This window comes from Acinonyx jubatus, chromosome E2, assembly GCF_027475565.1.
Source record: "Acinonyx jubatus isolate Ajub_Pintada_27869175 chromosome E2, VMU_Ajub_asm_v1.0, whole genome shotgun sequence".
Classification (NCBI taxonomy): Eukaryota; Metazoa; Chordata; class Mammalia; order Carnivora; family Felidae; genus Acinonyx; species Acinonyx jubatus.
The window spans coordinates 7,275,419-7,291,552 of NC_069396.1; the positions used below are offsets into that span (position 1 = coordinate 7,275,419).

A 16,134-nucleotide genomic window follows, 5' to 3' on the forward strand; every position below is an offset into this window, starting at 1 on the left:
CCAACTTCCACGTGTTTATGAGAATGTGCTTACAGTCAAGTTTAATTAAGAGTGGGGCACCTGGGCGGCTCAGTCATTGGGCATCTGACTCCAACTCAGGTCGTGATCTCATGGTTCATGAGTTTGAGCCCTGCGTCAGGTTCTGTGCTGACAGCTCAGCCTGGAGCCTGCTTCAGGTGCTGTGTCCCTCTCTAGCTCTGCCCCTCCCTCGCTCATGCTCTTTTCTTTCTCTCTCCCTCTCAAGGATAAATAAAACGTTAAAAATTAAAAAAAAAAAAAAGTCATTTAGTAAAATACTTAGTTTAAATGTTTGGTATACTTCCCAGAAACAGAAAGTAGCTTTAATGATGGGGTAACAAATCCTTCTGCTAGTTAGGTGATTTCAAATTTTGTTCATAAGAAGTGAAGACCTAACCAAACTGTCAGCTGATCATTACATTTTTTTTGTTGGTGAATAATTATGTGATTTCTGTGTGTAAAGGAGTTAAAAAAAACTTTGGGGGAAACTGCTATAACAAAACCTCTTTCATATGCATCTTCAAATGAACAAGGTATCTCAGGTTACATATATTTAAAAAGTGGGGGGGGAGAGGGGTGGCCACTTGGGTGGCTCAGTCGGTTGAGCGTCCAACTTCAGCTCAGGTCATGGTCTCATGGTTTATGGGTTCTAGCCCCAGGTCGGACTCAGTGCTGACAGCTCAGAGCCTGGAGCTTCCTTTGGATTCTGTGTCTCCGTCTCTCTCTGCTTCTCTCTCTCAAAAATAAACATTAAAAAATTAAATAAAATTGGGGTTGAATCTCATTCTAGCAGTATGTGATATTTATGCACAGATACATGAATTGGGACTAGGGGAGGAACAGCCCCACCCATTTCATTCTGATACACTTCTGATACTGATAAATTTAGTATTTATCAACACGTAATACATTCCTACTGTCTGTCAGATGAGTAGGAATGGAGATAATTCTCAATCCGGAAAAACAAGGAACTGTTTCAGCCTTATGGTCTTATGAAAAAATTTAAGTTTGATTTTCAAATTATTCTTTTATTGAACAGGAAAATGACAAGACTACGCAATAAATCTTTGACCATAAATGTCAGAATAAAGTTCTGTGTAGGAAGAATAAAAATACAAATATGAATAAATAGAAAAAGGAATAATTTACATCTTTTAATTCGTTTATATTTTTAAGTATTGGTGGGTATCAAACTCATTAAATTTACATTTCTTTCAATACTTTTCAAAAAGTGGTGTAACTTTTTAATGTTTATTTTTGACAGCGAGCATGAGCGGGGGAGGGGGAGAGAGAAAGTGACAGGATCCAAGCAAACGCCACACCCCACACCGTCAAGTGCAGAGCCTGATGCGGGGCTCAAACTCACCAACTGTGATACCATTACCTGAGCCACCCAGGTGCCTCTGAAGTTACGCAGTTTTGTACAATTGTTTTAGGCATACCATTTACTTCCAGGTTGTGATATACAACAAGATCCAAATATGCATATTGTAGGTAAAGTAATGATATCCAAAAAAGTCATATCTAGAAAAGTATTTGTTGTAACATCCTAGAGCAATGTTACACAAGTCTTTCCATAGGCTCCCTAGACTTTCTAATACGGTATGTTCGGTGCAAAAGCAGTAATACAAAGCCATCTCTCCAAATGCCTCTTAATCACAGTGCTGTGAAAGACATTCCAATGCATTTATACAAGACAAACATTCACACTTGAAAAAACTAGAAAGCAGACAGGCTTTGGAATCAGACTTGAGCTGAGTCCAGTTACAGGTTCCCAGCCTTGGCTGCGCCTTGAGGTGCCCAAAAGTAACAGGACCAAAGGGAGAGGAGGAGGGGGTGGCTAGCCTTCCACTGTTTCAGTTCCTCATCTGACTTCGGGATGTGATCACGGCCATTTCCCTTCGTTCGTTTACAAGATGCCCATGCCCGCCTCACAGCGCTGTACCGCGACAAGTTCAACGGGTGCTACCCTCGTGCCGCCGGTGGATTCAAACTAGCACCTACCCGTTGAGCAACTGGGGGCCAGAAAGTTAAGGATGAGGAGATTCCACTAGAAACTTGGCCCGCCTCACCCTCCCGCAGTCGTTCTCCTGGAGAAGGGGCGGTGTGGGGACAGCTAGCAAAGCCGGGAACCTAAAGAGTGGAGGCCACGGATGCTGCTGAGCATCCGACAACGCGCAGGACAGCCCCCGCCTCCCGCCAGCACCATCCCGCCCAGGCCAGCAGTGCGCGCCTGTGAGTGGAGGCCGGTCCTCGTTACTAACTCCAGCGTCCGGCGGGCATGAAGCCGCTGCGTCTACTTCCCTGACTCGCGCTCGGGCTCACACCTTACCTCAAACGCCGCCTCGGGCGCCCACCTCGGGCCAGGGATCCTCTCTCCCGTGGAAGGTGCGGAGCCGCGCAGAGCCTGCCGGGAGCACGTGCCCAGGGCCGTCAGCCAGCAGCGCCTCCCGCGCTCAGCTTTGTTACGCCAGCGGGCTTGGCGTCACTTCCGCCACAGACCCCGCGGGCCCCGCCCACCGCCCCGCTCCGCCCCCAGCGCGTCCGTAACCCGGGGCAACTGTCGCCCTCGCCCGCTGCGGGGGTACTTGGTTGTACTTGCCTTCCATCCTGTGGGCCCCACAGAAGGGTGTGAGCGGCCGCGGCCGCTTCCCCGCCTCCCGGCCAAGGCCCCGGACCACTGCACGGGCGGCGGAGCGAGAGGCCCTGCCCAGTTCGAAAGGAAGCTGCGCACCGAGGCCGGGAGGCAAAAGGGGGAGGTAGTGTGGGCCGGGGGAGGGGCTGGAATAAGAGTGGGAGGGGCCTAGGGGGGCGGTGAGTATGTGGGTGGGCGGTGGGAGGAGCCGCAGAGAGGGCGGAGCCCGTGGGGGAGGGGCAAAGGGAGGAAGGGGAGGGGCTTGTGGGCAAGGGGGTACGTTTTGCTGGAGAGGACAACTCTTGAAAGAAGAGTAGGCATCTTTTGTGACACGGTAGGAGCTGCTGGATGCTGGAGGAAGAGAAGGAGCTACCTAAGGAACAAAGAAGGATCTTGGAAGAAGGGAAGGAGACTGGGGGAAGGGGAGGGGCTATTCTAGTAAAGAGAAGAGTCCGCTGTGAAACGCCTAGGCTTTAGGAGCAACAGGTGGATTGCGTGTATTTGATGACTTGTGCTTTCGTGTAGACTTGTAAACTGGGTGATACCCAGAAGACAGGCGTTGCTTTACTCTTTTATCCCCGGAGTTAGGCATCTAATAGGCACTGAATGAGTGAATGGGTGGAAAGAGCAGAAAGCTGGGAGACTGGGACTGCAGTAAAAAAGGTCTGATCTGGAGGGACGATTCCCCTAGGAATCATTCTATGCATCATCAAAGCTGCTGTGCTCTGTGGACACATAATAAGTATAAGGCACAGATAATTAACATGGAGAGATAAGATTTATACTCTTGAAAACGTGAACAAATTGTGCGAGCGGTGCATGTGCTTCGCTTTGAGGCAAAGATTCAACTCCCCGCCAAGTTGTGTTCTAAAACTGTAAATTAGATTGAAGTCTTCAAATCATTTTCCTTTAGAAACTTTATTACCAGTGATCAGCATGCCCAAGCCATTCTTCAAGACGTATTGAACCACTTCATATGCCTGAAGCTTAGCTCTGTATTAAGAAACTTCACTTCTACCATGCCTCACAGTGTTTATATTCATTGATTTCTTCTTTCGATACATTGTTAAGGATCCACAGAACATCCATTCAGAATTCCAGCTGAGGCTGCCAGGAAACCATCTTTCTCTCCTGGCTGAAATTCTGACATAGATTGAAAATTCCTTTAAACCTGAAACTTCCAGGAAGATGGAGGTGGGGCGTAGGGCATGGTGTAGAGCCAAGGTGGTGGCAAGGAGTTTTGAGGGATTATAGCTTGCTTTTGACTTAAACCCCTCGCCGGGGCTTTTCACCTCCTCTCCTGGCCCATCAACATTTCCCTCACCGTCAATTGCCTGGGAATGTGTCAGCCAGGTGTAGGAATCTAGAGTAAGGATTTGGAATCTTTTTATATAAGCCATGGCAAATAGGTGGCGCACATGCTACCTCTCTTTATTCCCTGGCTGACATCGTTAATCAATCCCAGACCTCTTTCCTCCGGTGTCCAAGTCTTTTTTTTTTTTTTTCCAACGTTTATTTTTTGGGGGACAGAGAGAGACAGAGCATGAACGGGGGAGGGGCAGAGAGAGAGGGAGACACAGAATCGGAAACAGGCTCCAGGCTCTGAGCCATCAGCCCAGAGCCTGACGCGGGGCTCGAACTCACGGACCGCGAGATCGTGACCTGGCTGAAGTCGGACGCTTAACCGACTGTGCCACCCAGGCGCCCCCTCCAGTGTCCAAGTCTTAACATCCTTCTCAACACAACCTTCCAGTTGTATTGGAACTGTTTGGAACTGGCAGTCATCCCTAACATAGGCAATAAATTTTTTAAAAATTAATGTTTATTTTTGAGGGAGACAGAGGGTGAGCAGGGGAGAGGAAGAGAGAGAGGGAGACACAGAATCTAAAGCAGGTTCCAGGCTCTGAGCTGTTGGCACAGAGCCTGACTTGGGACTCACACTCATGGACTGCCAGATCATGACCTGAGCCGAAGTCGGGCACTTAACCAACCGAGCCACCCAGGCACCCCTAAATATTTTTAAAATAAATAGACATCAATGTAAATGTAAATTCCTATAACGCCTGGTAAAGTTCCTTTTTTAAAGAAATGGGTGCACCTGGGTGGCTCAGTCGGTGAAGTGTCCAAGTCTTGATTTTGGCTCAGGTCATGATCTCACAGACATGAGATCGAACCCTGCATTGGGCTCCAGGCTCAGCATGGAGCCTGTTTGGGATTCTCTCTCTCCCACTCCCTCTGCCTCTCATTCTGCCACCCCTCGTCACGCTCATGCACGCGCTCTCCCTCTCTCTCAAAAATAAATAAATAACCTAAAAGAAAAAAGATTGCCTAAATTGATAGATCAAGAATGCTGTAGATGAGATTTATACATGTAGGCCAGATAATTGTATAGCGAGGTGAATTTATAGCTGGTTGGTACTTAATAAACGTCCAATACAAGGCATATCCACATGGCATTGTCCTTTACCTTCTCCTCACCAACATTTTATCAGTGACTTAAGAGGACGTATGCCCCTCAAATTAGTAGAGTGTTAAAGTGGAAAGGAATGGCCAAACTGTGGGGTGTCACAGTCAGATTCACTGTTATCTAAGCAGGTTGGATTGGTAGACGAACATGGAGAAAATTTTAGAAGGATCAGATCCATTTAGAGGTCTATAGCAAAAAAAAAAAAAAAAAAAAAAAGAAAAGAAAAAGAAAACAATTCAAAAAGAAAATTAACGGCATGTATGTGGAGTGAAGAAGACAGGGATTATTAACAATTCATGTGGGGAAAAAAATGTAGACGTTATAGTTGACCCCAAGCTCAGTGTTAATCAAGGTTGTGATATAGCTTAAAAAAAAATGCAGCAATCTTTGTTCAATTAGTAGGTGTAGATTTTAGAGCAAAGAGAGTCAGATTTCAAACTAGACATTTCTCGCCAGACCACATTTGAAATATTTTTCAAATACTCATTTGAAAGGTACTATATTTCCTCATTTCCAGGTACTATATTTTAAAGACATTGACAGGCAATTGGGCGTTCTTAAGATGAGGGAATTTGAGATTCCCATCTGAAGAAATAATAGCTGTCTTCAGTTATTTTCAGGATTATCAGATGTTGCTTTTGGGAGCAACACCAGGAACTCAGAGGCATAATTTTCAGGCTTGCAGATGTCTTGTTTTGAGAACATTCTAATCTTTAGAGCTACCAGTGGAATGAAAAAAGATGCTTTTAAAGTAATGAGCTCTCAGTTACAGGAATGTAAAGCTCCATGGAAGTGAGGAAAGTGGAATAGCATGACCTATTGATTTACCTCACATCTGTAAACTAGCCATAATTTTACTCTCAGAAAATATGACTATTACATCCATGCAAATCTTTACATTTCAACATCAAAGTAAGAGTGCATACAATTTGTAAGAAATCACATATCCACTCTTTTAGCTCTTTAATTGCTTCTTGTACGTTTCTTTTCTTTTTTAAAAAAAATTTTTGATGTGTATTTAATTTTGAGAGAGAGAGAGAAGAGAGACAAAGTGTAAGAAGAGGAGGAGCAGAGGGAGAGGGAGACGCAGAATCCGAAGCAGGCTCCAGGCTCTGAGCTGTCATCACAGAGCCCAATGCAGGGCTCGAACTCACAAACCATGAGATCATGACGTGAGCCGAAGTTGGACGCTTAACCAACTGAGCCACCCAGACACCCCGCTTCTTGGACATTTCTATTTGTTATCTCTTACATGAGCTGGAAGACAAGAATGGGCAATACAACTTGAAGGCACGATTATTGGAGAAAAATTTAACACTAAGACTGTTCTCTCCACTAACTGACTTTTTTTTTTTTTTCTAATTAGAAAAGACCACCAACATTCTGTTTTAGTAGTGGGGCATCCTGACCCAGCTTGAACATCCGTGTCTCAGAGGAGCATCGCAATCTGGTATGCAGTAATCTGACCATTTGACTAAGGATACTGTGGTTACTGACTTCAGAGATGATTCTTCGCTTTTGGTCACAAGGAGCCAATATCGTTCCCATGATCCTCCATGAAAGGAGTCACGTACTCACAAAATGCAGTATTTATAACAAACATGTAAAGTGCTTACAACAACGCCTGGCGCGTAAAAAGAGCTATGTGACCGCTTATTTTTATTATTTAATATTACCGTCACCTGGGTTTCTTTTGGCACTTTGGAATATGATGTGACTGGCACTTCTGGTACCCTCACTGGGTCCGACTTCCACTGACTCCAGAACAGGGCCTTCCCCGAGACCGCCTCTTTGGCCCCCGCTGTTCCTTTGTCTCGATATAGACATACGTAGAGATAATCTTGTCCTCTCAGATTTCACAGTTCCTCATGACCTCCAACAAATAGTCGGAGGAGCTGGAGATGGTTAACCTGAGAGAGAGAAGAGCACGTGCAGCCTTTTCACAGGGCTGTTGGAAAGCTGAGGCATCGGGCAGCCTTCGGATCGATGACTCTTCAGCCTTTTGTAGCCACAGACGGCTTTGTGACACTGATGCGGGCCCCTTCCTGGAAGAGTGCTTGAGCATTTTCAGAGGTGTCCTAGACCTCGTGAAGCCCACCCATGGCTGGGAAGGCTTTCCCTCACAGAGCCGTGCTCTGGAGCACAAAATGAGGATGCCAAGTGGAGGATATTGAGGGGGCAGGGAAACCAGTGCTGGTTCCCTATAAGGAAGATCTTCCTCAGAGCCCTGCTGCGTTGTACGGTCACCCAGGGTGGTTTTTACGATAGCGATGGCCAGACTTGGCCCAGACCAATTAGAATCAGGATCTCTGTGGGCAGGATGTGGGCCTGATGATTCCAAGGTGCTGCCAACTTTGAGAACCAGTAAATTAGAGCTCTTTGCCATTGAACAGACTTTCTAAGTAGTGAGCACCTTGCCAGCAGAGATACTTCAAGCACAGAACTTTTTTTTTCTTATTGATTTGAACATTCTAACGATACTTCATGTCTCCTGAACAATATCTCTTTTCTCTATTAACCTCACGCGTACAGTTATCGTTTAAATACGTGGCTTTGCTTTGGAATCTGCTTTTTTCCTTCCGAACTGCATACTTGTTAAGTCCTTTGGGTTGTGCGGCATAAATGTATTTGTAATTCAGAAGAGAACAGGACTGAGTCCGGAGCTTTCTTGGCCTGAGCCGTGCCTGAAGTGGAATTTTACAAGATGAAAGGACCGGGCCGGTTTGCACAGTCTGGCCCTTAATCATGCTTCTGTTTCTAAAGAGAATAGCACTCCTGGTTTTCAGTCACTTCTTTTTCCCTTTTTTTCTCCCCCTTCAGATTTCATTCATTTCCTCTGATGTCTCACTGGAAAAGATTACGATGTCCAAAGATATCTGACCTTCCATAGGTAAACGGAATTTTATTAGCATCAAAATGCCCCTTTAAGCCTATATGAGAAAGCCAAAATGGTAATTAAACAGATATCGTTATACGAAGTTACCTCAACAGAAAATGTTACAAGTGGGCTTCTGGCGGGGATCGCGTCAGGGTGAGAGAAAGCAACGTGTGTCATCCCAGTGGCCTCTGTGTCATTATAAGCAAGGAAAGCTCAAGAAGGGCTGGCTGTCCCTCAGCATTCAGCTGGACCATTGGAGGTCCCCAGGCTCTGAGATTCATCTCTGCTGCTTGCAGGGTCCCCAGGAGGAGCATCTGTCTGTAGGAAGGTAGTATAAGCACATCCGTCTTCTAGATGAGCAAACAGACCCAGAAAGGTAATTGGCCCAAGGTCGTGCAGCTAGCAATAAGATTGGAACCCTGGCTGTTTGGCAACCAGATCTGTGCTCCTGATCAGGATGATGACTTTCCTATCTCTTTGACTGGATTATCAATGCCAAGTTCCGTTTTTCAACCTGAGAGAACATCAGTTAAGGATAGACAGCATCACCCTCAGCATCACTGCCACCACTGCCGTTACCACCACGCGGGGTACTAGTGTGCACGGGGGCTGCCATGACATGGCATCACCACAGACCGAGTGGCTTGAATGACAGAAATGCACTGCCTCACAGTCCCGGAAGCTGGCAGTCCAAAATGAAGGTATCGACGGAGTTGGTTCCTTCCGAGGGCCGTGAGGGAAGGATCTGCTCCGGGAACCCCTCCGTGGCTTGCAGTCTTCAACCTGGGCCTCCTCACACGGCCTCCCTCTCTGCGTGTCTGTGTCCAGATCACCCTTTTCGTAAGAACACCAATCATCCAGGGTAGATTAGGGTAGATTAGTGAGCAGACTGACTTAGTCTAGACCACATGCTGCCTAGCCTCTGCCTGGTGTCCAGAGTTGCCGGAAAGGGAAAGAAGAGGCTGGGCTGCACGCGTGCTCAACACATTTCCCATGGTGTTAGCACAGTAGCATCTGGACTGTTTTGAAGTGGAGGGTAGGGGTGCTTGACCCTATATTCCTTGCTGTGCTCTATGCCATGATCCGGGATAGAGACTGAGCTAACATCTCCCTGTCTGCTTTTCCTCGATCCCAACTTTGATCTTTAATTAAACCCATTAGTCTTTCAAATTGGCCATATCTTTTATAATATCGATAGCTGGCAATGGATGCTTTTGTAATATTTCTTCTCGGTCTCTTCGTGAATGTGTCTTGATGTTATTTCGCCCGAATTGTCGAGTTGATCTTTAAGAAACCAGTATTAAAAACTAAGTTCAGCCCTCATTTCATGCTGCAGGAAGAAGATGTTAAAAACCTTCAGCAACTATCACGGTGATGGATCTCTGTCAGGAAAATGCGGCTGAGTTAGAAAATAGTGAAAACGATGAGACTCAAAGCCCAGAAAAAACGGAATTAACCTATACTTGCCCAGATGAAAGAAGCGAGAAGAATCACGTTTGTTGTCTTCTCCACATCAGCGACATTACGCTTGAACAAGACGAAAAAGCCCGTGACTTCGTCATCGGAACTGGATGGGAAGAAGCCGTGAGTATCTTCTTCACTGAGGTGTCTCACACGCCTGTGTTTTGGTGCAGGCCTTTCGCTTTTTTCAAAAATAGTTATTACCCAAAAAATCGATAAATGATCAAGACAGGAAGTTTAGGAATAGAGGTACAATATAAATAATGATAATAGCGGCACCTTTTATTGGGTGTTTGTGGCCAGTTAGTACTGGCCACCACAGGACTCAGTGCTTTACACACATCAGTTCATTCAGCCTCTCAACAGCCCTATGAGGCACGTATTATTGAGGCCTTACTTTTGGGACAAGGACAGTGAGGCACCCAAAATGTGAAAGAGTGTGCCGGTGGCCAAGGCAGGGCTCGAATCCAGCTCTTCTGGGCTTCAGACCCCAAGCTCCTTAACTGCTGGGCTAAGCTCCCCAAGAGACATGAGATTTCTGTCCTAGTGGTTCCACTCAGAACTCCGTGGGTTTATTCTTAAACTATTCTTAGAATCAATACTAGAATCCTAAATTTAGAACTGTAAGGATGTCACATTGGAAAACATTAGGATGTCCAAAGATATCTGACCTTCCATAGGTAAACGGAACTTTATTAGCATCAAGTTCAGTGATTCCTAGGCGATGCTTGGCAATGTCCCACAACTAGGGATGAGGGGAAGGGGGTGCTACTGGCATCTACTGGGCTGAGGCCAGTCGTGCTGCTCCATATCCTGTAGTGCCCAGGACAGCCCCTGCCACAGGGAATGGCCCGGCTCTGTGTTCGTTCAGGAGTGCCATCACAGAATACCACACACTGGGGAGCTCACGCAACAGACATTTCTTTGTCACAGTTATGGACGGTGGGCATCCAGGATCCGGGTGCCAGCATGGCTGGGTTCTGGGCAGGGAGCCTCTTCCCGGTTTTGTGCTCACATGGCCCTCCTTGGTGGTGCGAGCAGAGAGGGACCCCTTATCGCCTCTTCGTCTTATAAGGGCACGAATCCCATGATGAGGGCCCCACCGTCTTGACTTCATCAACCCTAGTTACTTCCCAAAGGCCCCACCTCCAAATTCCATCACTTTGGGGACTCGGGCTTCAACATAGGAATTTGGGGAAACACAATCATGCAATCCATAACACGCCCTAAACGTCAGAAGTGCTGAGGTTGAGAGACCCTGATCTAATTATGACTATGGAAATGGAGGCCAAGACACGGCAGAGCAACCCCCCCAGCCCACTTGGCGGTTGATGGAGCCGTGTCTGCAGGACCCTTGTCTTGTGCTCTCTCTGCGGCACCACCCACCCCTGCCTTGCTCCCGCCAGATCAGTCAGTGTTACAGACAGTTCTACCTGAGGATCTGACTTTCCAAGTTTAGAAGGTTCTGTTCACCACTAGAAAGTAACGACTTTGCAATGTGTACATATCCAAAGGCTGTTCAGAACTCAAGAATTTTCTTGAAAGAAATGCCGCACGTGCCCCGTGCTCAGAGTATGTTTGCCGCTCACGGTCTGTCGAGGATGATCGTGCCACACCATCTCCTTCCGCTTAACCACCTGCTGCCCTTCACTCTCTCCGGCCACCCAGCCCTGCCCGGCTCCTTGGGCGGCCTTATCTCAGCAGGTGTGACAGAGACCTGTCCTGCACTGGCTTGTGGCCCTTTGGTACTTCCTGTGCTGGTGCCGGGGGCCTGGCTGCCAGCACATGAATGAGGACGGAGAGCACTCTGCTGGCAGCGATTTATGAGCGGTTCCTGTGTGTAGAACCAAGGGATCTCACGGCATGGGGTGCCTCGGGACTGTTCACTTCTGGCCCAAACCGGCCCAGCACAAGGGGCCTTTCCTGTCACTATGTTGGTCTCTCCCTATTGGAGCCCTGGGGGCACCCACACCACTTGGGAGCTCTGTGGGGACTCCGGAGGGAGGCACAGTCACCTTGCAATTGCAGCTTGGCTCTTGATCCTGGCAGAAATCTGGACCTTTGTGCCAACATTTAGCCTACTTGTGACAGCCTACCTGTGAGGATCAAAAGAGCCAGGTGTCATTGACCCCCGTCTCTGGACTTGGATCCCCTGTCAGGCCACCTGAACACCCTGGAGATACAAATGCTTTGTACCAGCCTCAACCCAAGGCTCACATGGGGTGCTTTTTTAAAACCCCCTGCCCAAGTCCATCTTCTGAGTATGGGCTTAGTGTGTTGGGGTGAAGCTCAGGGATCTGGAGTTTACGCAGCAGCTCTGGTGACGTAGGGTCAAGGAGGTGGAGGACATTTGCTGACTCATCAGGCACACCTGTTTAGTAGATGAGACAGAACATCTGTAAACATCCGTAGAAAGATTAAAGTTCCAGATTACTCTGGGATTGTGACCTGAGCCAAAACCAAGAATTGGGTGCTTAACTGACTGAGCCACCCAGGTGCCCCATAAATACAAACAGTTCTGATTTTAAGAGCTCTGGCTTTATTTTAATGTGCATCTGAAAAAGTATATAGCCAGCACATCAAGATGCCATGTATGGTATTTTTGCCTAGTGTTTTAGTATTAAACCCTATTGCTAGGGTTTCAGATTAACAAATACTCCTACAAATGCTATTACCAATACTATCACTTAGTATGAGGCTAAAATAGAGTGAAATTTTTTTAAAAATGGTGAGTCAGTTTTAAGAAAAGTATCAGGTCAAATAGGATGGCCCAAATAGGGATGTGTCCAGAGCTGGGGCAGCTAGATTTGAGCAGCTCGGCCGGGAGTAACATGCTGCTGTATTTGCAGGTGCAAGGCTGGGGAAGGACATCTCCAACGGCCTGCATCTGGTCCAGGAAGAAGCTTAAAAAGGCGAGGGTGAGAGAAAGTGCCAGCAGCTGCTTACTCTGTGTCAGTCTCTCCCAAGGGAGTTCTGAGGCCGGGCCTCAGTCGGACGTGGGGAAGTTGGGGTCTGTGGGTCTGGAGAAGGCTCAAGGCAGCCCCTCCCAGACTCAGGGGACCCGCCGAGGCCCCACCACTGCCTCCAGGGAGATTAGCAAGATCTGCTTTCCCACTTCCAGTCAGGGAGAGAAAAAAAGTCTGCAAATAAAGGAGTTTATTTGGTGCAAGGAAGACTGGGCCACCCCTGAGGCTTTTAGGGGCAAGGGCCCGGGCCAAGGCCCCTCCATCTCAGACTCCTTGACTTCCAGGGCCCTTTTAGTCCTACCTCCCCTGAAGGCTTCACCCCCATACGGCTTGGATGTTCTGGGTAAGAAGAGTAAGAACTTTTTCTTGCAGCCAGAAGAGAAGGTGCTGAGTGTGGAAAAGGATGAGTGTGTGGCTTGTGCGTGTGGACTGAAAAGGGTTGACGGGAAAGGTGAAAAGAGACCTGTTGAGCTGGCCAAGCACCCTAAGGTCAATGACACATTGCCTTTCCCTCCCCGGGCGGCCCCCGCACCCCTGCTGGCGGATCACGAGAGGGGCTGCCTGCACTGGTCCTTCCTGCCTGAGAAACACCTGGTGTGCCCTCCCAATCCCGGCAACGTGCGCTGTCTGGCCACCGTGCAGCTTTTGCAGAAACAGGGGGCGCAAAGCTACAAAGCCAAATTCAAAGCCAGGGAGCCAAGACCTGCCGTGAACACCCAAAAGCTCGTTCTCACGGAGGCCAAGCAGGAAAACAGGCCCAAAACGTTGGAGACCAAAGTGTTCCCGAAAACTCTCTTGCCCTCCCTCACAGTGAGCAGAGTTGTTATTCCTGTCTCCACTCACAGACTCCTCTGAGTTGCCACAATAGAATTCCCTGGGAATGACCACTGTTTGAAGTTCATTCATCCTCTCCCTGTCTCTCTCTCCCGCCCCGTCCCATCCTTCTTTTCTGCCGTACTCTTTCCTCCCACCCTCCCTTCCCCTGTCCTTTTTTGGGTAGTAGAACCAGGGGAAATTGAACCTCACTGTATGGGTTCTGATTTATTCTCAAAGCTCCCATATGTATGTGTCACCTGCTTCTGCTGCCTAGCCACTTACAAAATGCAAACGGGTAATGCCATTCTTGCCTCTGCCTGCCTCGTCTCTCTACTCCCTGCTGGAAGCCATGCGGATGGCGGGGACTCTGAAGGACCATCCCTCAGTGATGCCCATGTCAGCCCTGAGCCAACTGGCAGGGGCTCTCTCCTCCCCACCCCAATGCCTTAAGCTTAGTGTCAGGGCTTGTTTAGACCAAATTATTTCCTGATCTCTTGAACCAGGCAGATATCAATTTGTTGCTTCATTTTCTCTTGCAACAAAGATCTGGAACATTGCTTTAATAGATAACTCCAGCCTATGTCCAAATGAATATCCTTGTGTCCAAGGTGTCCTAACCTTATATCCATGGATATACCATACCCACGACATGCTGCGTGTGCCAGGGTTTCATGTACTTATAGCCTCATGCTAGTCTCCACGTCTGGAAAAGTTTTAGCCACGTGAGGTCTATAAAGTCCATCTTGGGAAGCAGGTTAAGAATAATTTTTTTTTTTAAATGTTGCTGTGATTATTATTGCCACCCTTCAAGCTTCCTCCAGCCTTACCTTCGTCTAATATTTGGGAACTGTACAACTCCAGACAGACACGGAATAGGGATGTTACTTTCTCCCTTCCCCTGTCCTCCTTCTTCCCTCATTTTACCCCAATGCATGTTTCCCAAAGTTGTATATAAATTAAACATTTGTAAATGAGTTATATTTTAAGTGCCAAGTGACCACGCTATGTAGAGAAATGCTCTGAAAAACCATTTTGTAATATGAGTAACCACTTAGCTGCTCTGTAATTACATAGTTTGCATTTGCTTAAGATAGGTTGTACTTGGAACTCTGGACTTCCTGTCCCCCCACATGATGGGTAGACAGAACATTTGACTGTGTTTGTAAACATCTGCTTTGGTCTTTGTAATGTCTCTAGTTTAGGTGTTTATTTCTTTTTCTGTTTCGTGGTTTTTGCAGAATACTGGAAATCCAGAAATGGTTGTAGTACAGCAGTCATTAAAAGCTGTATTTTGCCTACAGAGATTGGATGCTTCTTTATACTTTAGAGGCAGTTTTTAGGTCCTGCCCACCCCTTCCCTGAGTGAAGAAACCATCTGGATTCTGCCCCCAGGAAGCCACTCTGGTTTCCCACTGTGTCTGGACCCTGGCGGTGTTGGACCCGATGCTGCGTGAGGGCCCTCCGGCTCTGGCCCCCGCCCACCTAAGTCAGTGGCTCTGCAAACCCCCTCTTTTAAAGAGCAGGATGAGGACTAAGCTCAGTACACGTAAAACAGGCAAGAGTGTCTCAGGAGAGAAGCCTCTACCAGCGCAGGTGAGGGACAGAGCCTCGCCCAGTCAGCCCAGAGGTGTTTACATTTTGAGATCTCGAGGCAGTCTGAAAACACTGATCTAAGTTAAAACAGAGCATTTTTTTCCTAAGAAAAATTCTTTTGCTGAGATAAGGGTTATAAATTCTATTGATTTGGGGTTAAACATAATAATTTAAAATTAAGAGGAGGGCAGGTCTCAACAAAGGAAGGGCCCAAATTCAAAGATTTGTAGTATCCTTCCTTTTAAGCAAATAATTAGTTTGGCCAACAAAATATTGACTAGGAGACTCCTCTGTGAATAGATAGGCACGTTTCGAATTTGACATCTCTTTAGGTAATTTTTCAATTAACCTGATTAAACTCCTCTGGGACCTTATTTGCATTAGCCTGGGCTTAGCTTGTTTTCTGTGGAGAAAAATCACTCCAGGTTTTGCCTGTTTCCATTCAGATTAAATCAGGACATCCAGACTGGTCTTTGATGTCCAAGTCTAATGCTTGTTTGTTTATTTTTGAGAGAGACAGAGCGTGAGTGGGGGAGGGGCAGAGAGAGGGAGATACAGAATCAAAAGCAGGCTCCAGCCTCCCAGCTGTCAGCACAGAGCCTGATGCGGGGCTCGAACCCACAAACTGCGAGATCATGACCTGAGCCCAAGTCGGATGCTCAACTGACTGAGCCACCCAGGCGCCCCCATGTCCAAGTCTAGATAAAGGCTAAATGTTTAATAGAATGCAGTCCCGATTAGGGTCCTAGGTCACCAACAAAACTTTCAGGGGGAAATCCCACCATTTAAGGGAGTTAAGCATGTTAACATGGGCTCAGTTGGGTTTTGGATCCTCTAGTCTTCTCTAAACCAAGCACAGAGCGGGGCTGTGTTTCATTTCATTTCATTCACATCCCAAACATGTATTGGTTTGGGATGTGTCATTAACAAGACTTTCCAAACTCCTATTTTTCTCGAAACCTTATAAATCACCGGATGGAACTGTGGCAGCACCTGACCCAGGGCTCCTGCAGGGCCCGAGGTCACCTTCTGGATGAGGCCAGGCTGAGGCCTGGGGGTGCTGCTGAGGGTCTGGGTGAGGCAAGGGAGGGGCTTGGAGGGGTGGGAGACCTGGGCAGACAGATGTCCTGACAGAGAGATGAGGGGGTGGCACTTTTGAAGGGCGAAGGGAAGACTTTACATCAGGTCTGGCTACATTTGGACAAGTATGTGGGACTTTGGCTCCTCAGGGAGACTTACCCTCATTTTGAGCTTTATTCTATTTATCCTTTGTATTATTGTGAAATTTACTCGTACTTCA

The 16,134-nt window shown here is 47.4% G+C and overlaps 1 protein-coding gene across 6 annotated transcripts; it reads left to right on the forward strand.

The window, feature by feature from the left end:
* The first annotated feature begins 2,636 nt into the window (after positions 1 to 2,636).
* Positions 2,637 to 14,541, forward strand: CE2H16orf46 (chromosome E2 C16orf46 homolog). Of its 6 annotated transcripts, none has more exons than XM_015082222.3 (5): positions 2,637 to 2,777; positions 6,487 to 6,570; positions 7,941 to 8,010; positions 9,335 to 9,582; positions 12,309 to 14,541. In XM_015082222.3, exons 4-5 carry the CDS (start codon positions 9,373 to 9,375, stop codon positions 13,278 to 13,280), a joined length of 1,182 nt encoding a protein of 393 aa, XP_014937708.1. In that variant the 5' UTR covers positions 2,637 to 2,777; positions 6,487 to 6,570; positions 7,941 to 8,010; positions 9,335 to 9,372; the 3' UTR covers positions 13,281 to 14,541. The 6 variants fall into 6 exon arrangements, with proteins under 6 accessions (XP_014937708.1, XP_014937709.1, XP_014937712.1 ...); XM_015082224.3 differs by lacking the exon at positions 2,637 to 2,777 and adding an exon at positions 2,955 to 2,987; XM_015082223.3 differs by lacking the exon at positions 6,487 to 6,570 and having other exon boundaries at positions 2,639 to 2,777.
* Positions 14,542 to 16,134: the final 1,593 nt, after the last annotated feature.

What these genes read in the sequence shown, in the direction of transcription:
- CE2H16orf46 (XM_015082222.3), top strand. Translation starts at nt 9,373, where the DNA reads ATGGATCTCTGTCAGGAAAATGCGGCTGAGTTAGAAAATAGTGAAAAC. An exon ending in GAACTGGATGGGAAGAAGCC is followed by an intron (nt 9,583 to 12,308) that starts GTGAGTATCTTC and finishes CTGTATTTGCAG; the next exon opens with GTGCAAGGCTGGGGAAGGAC.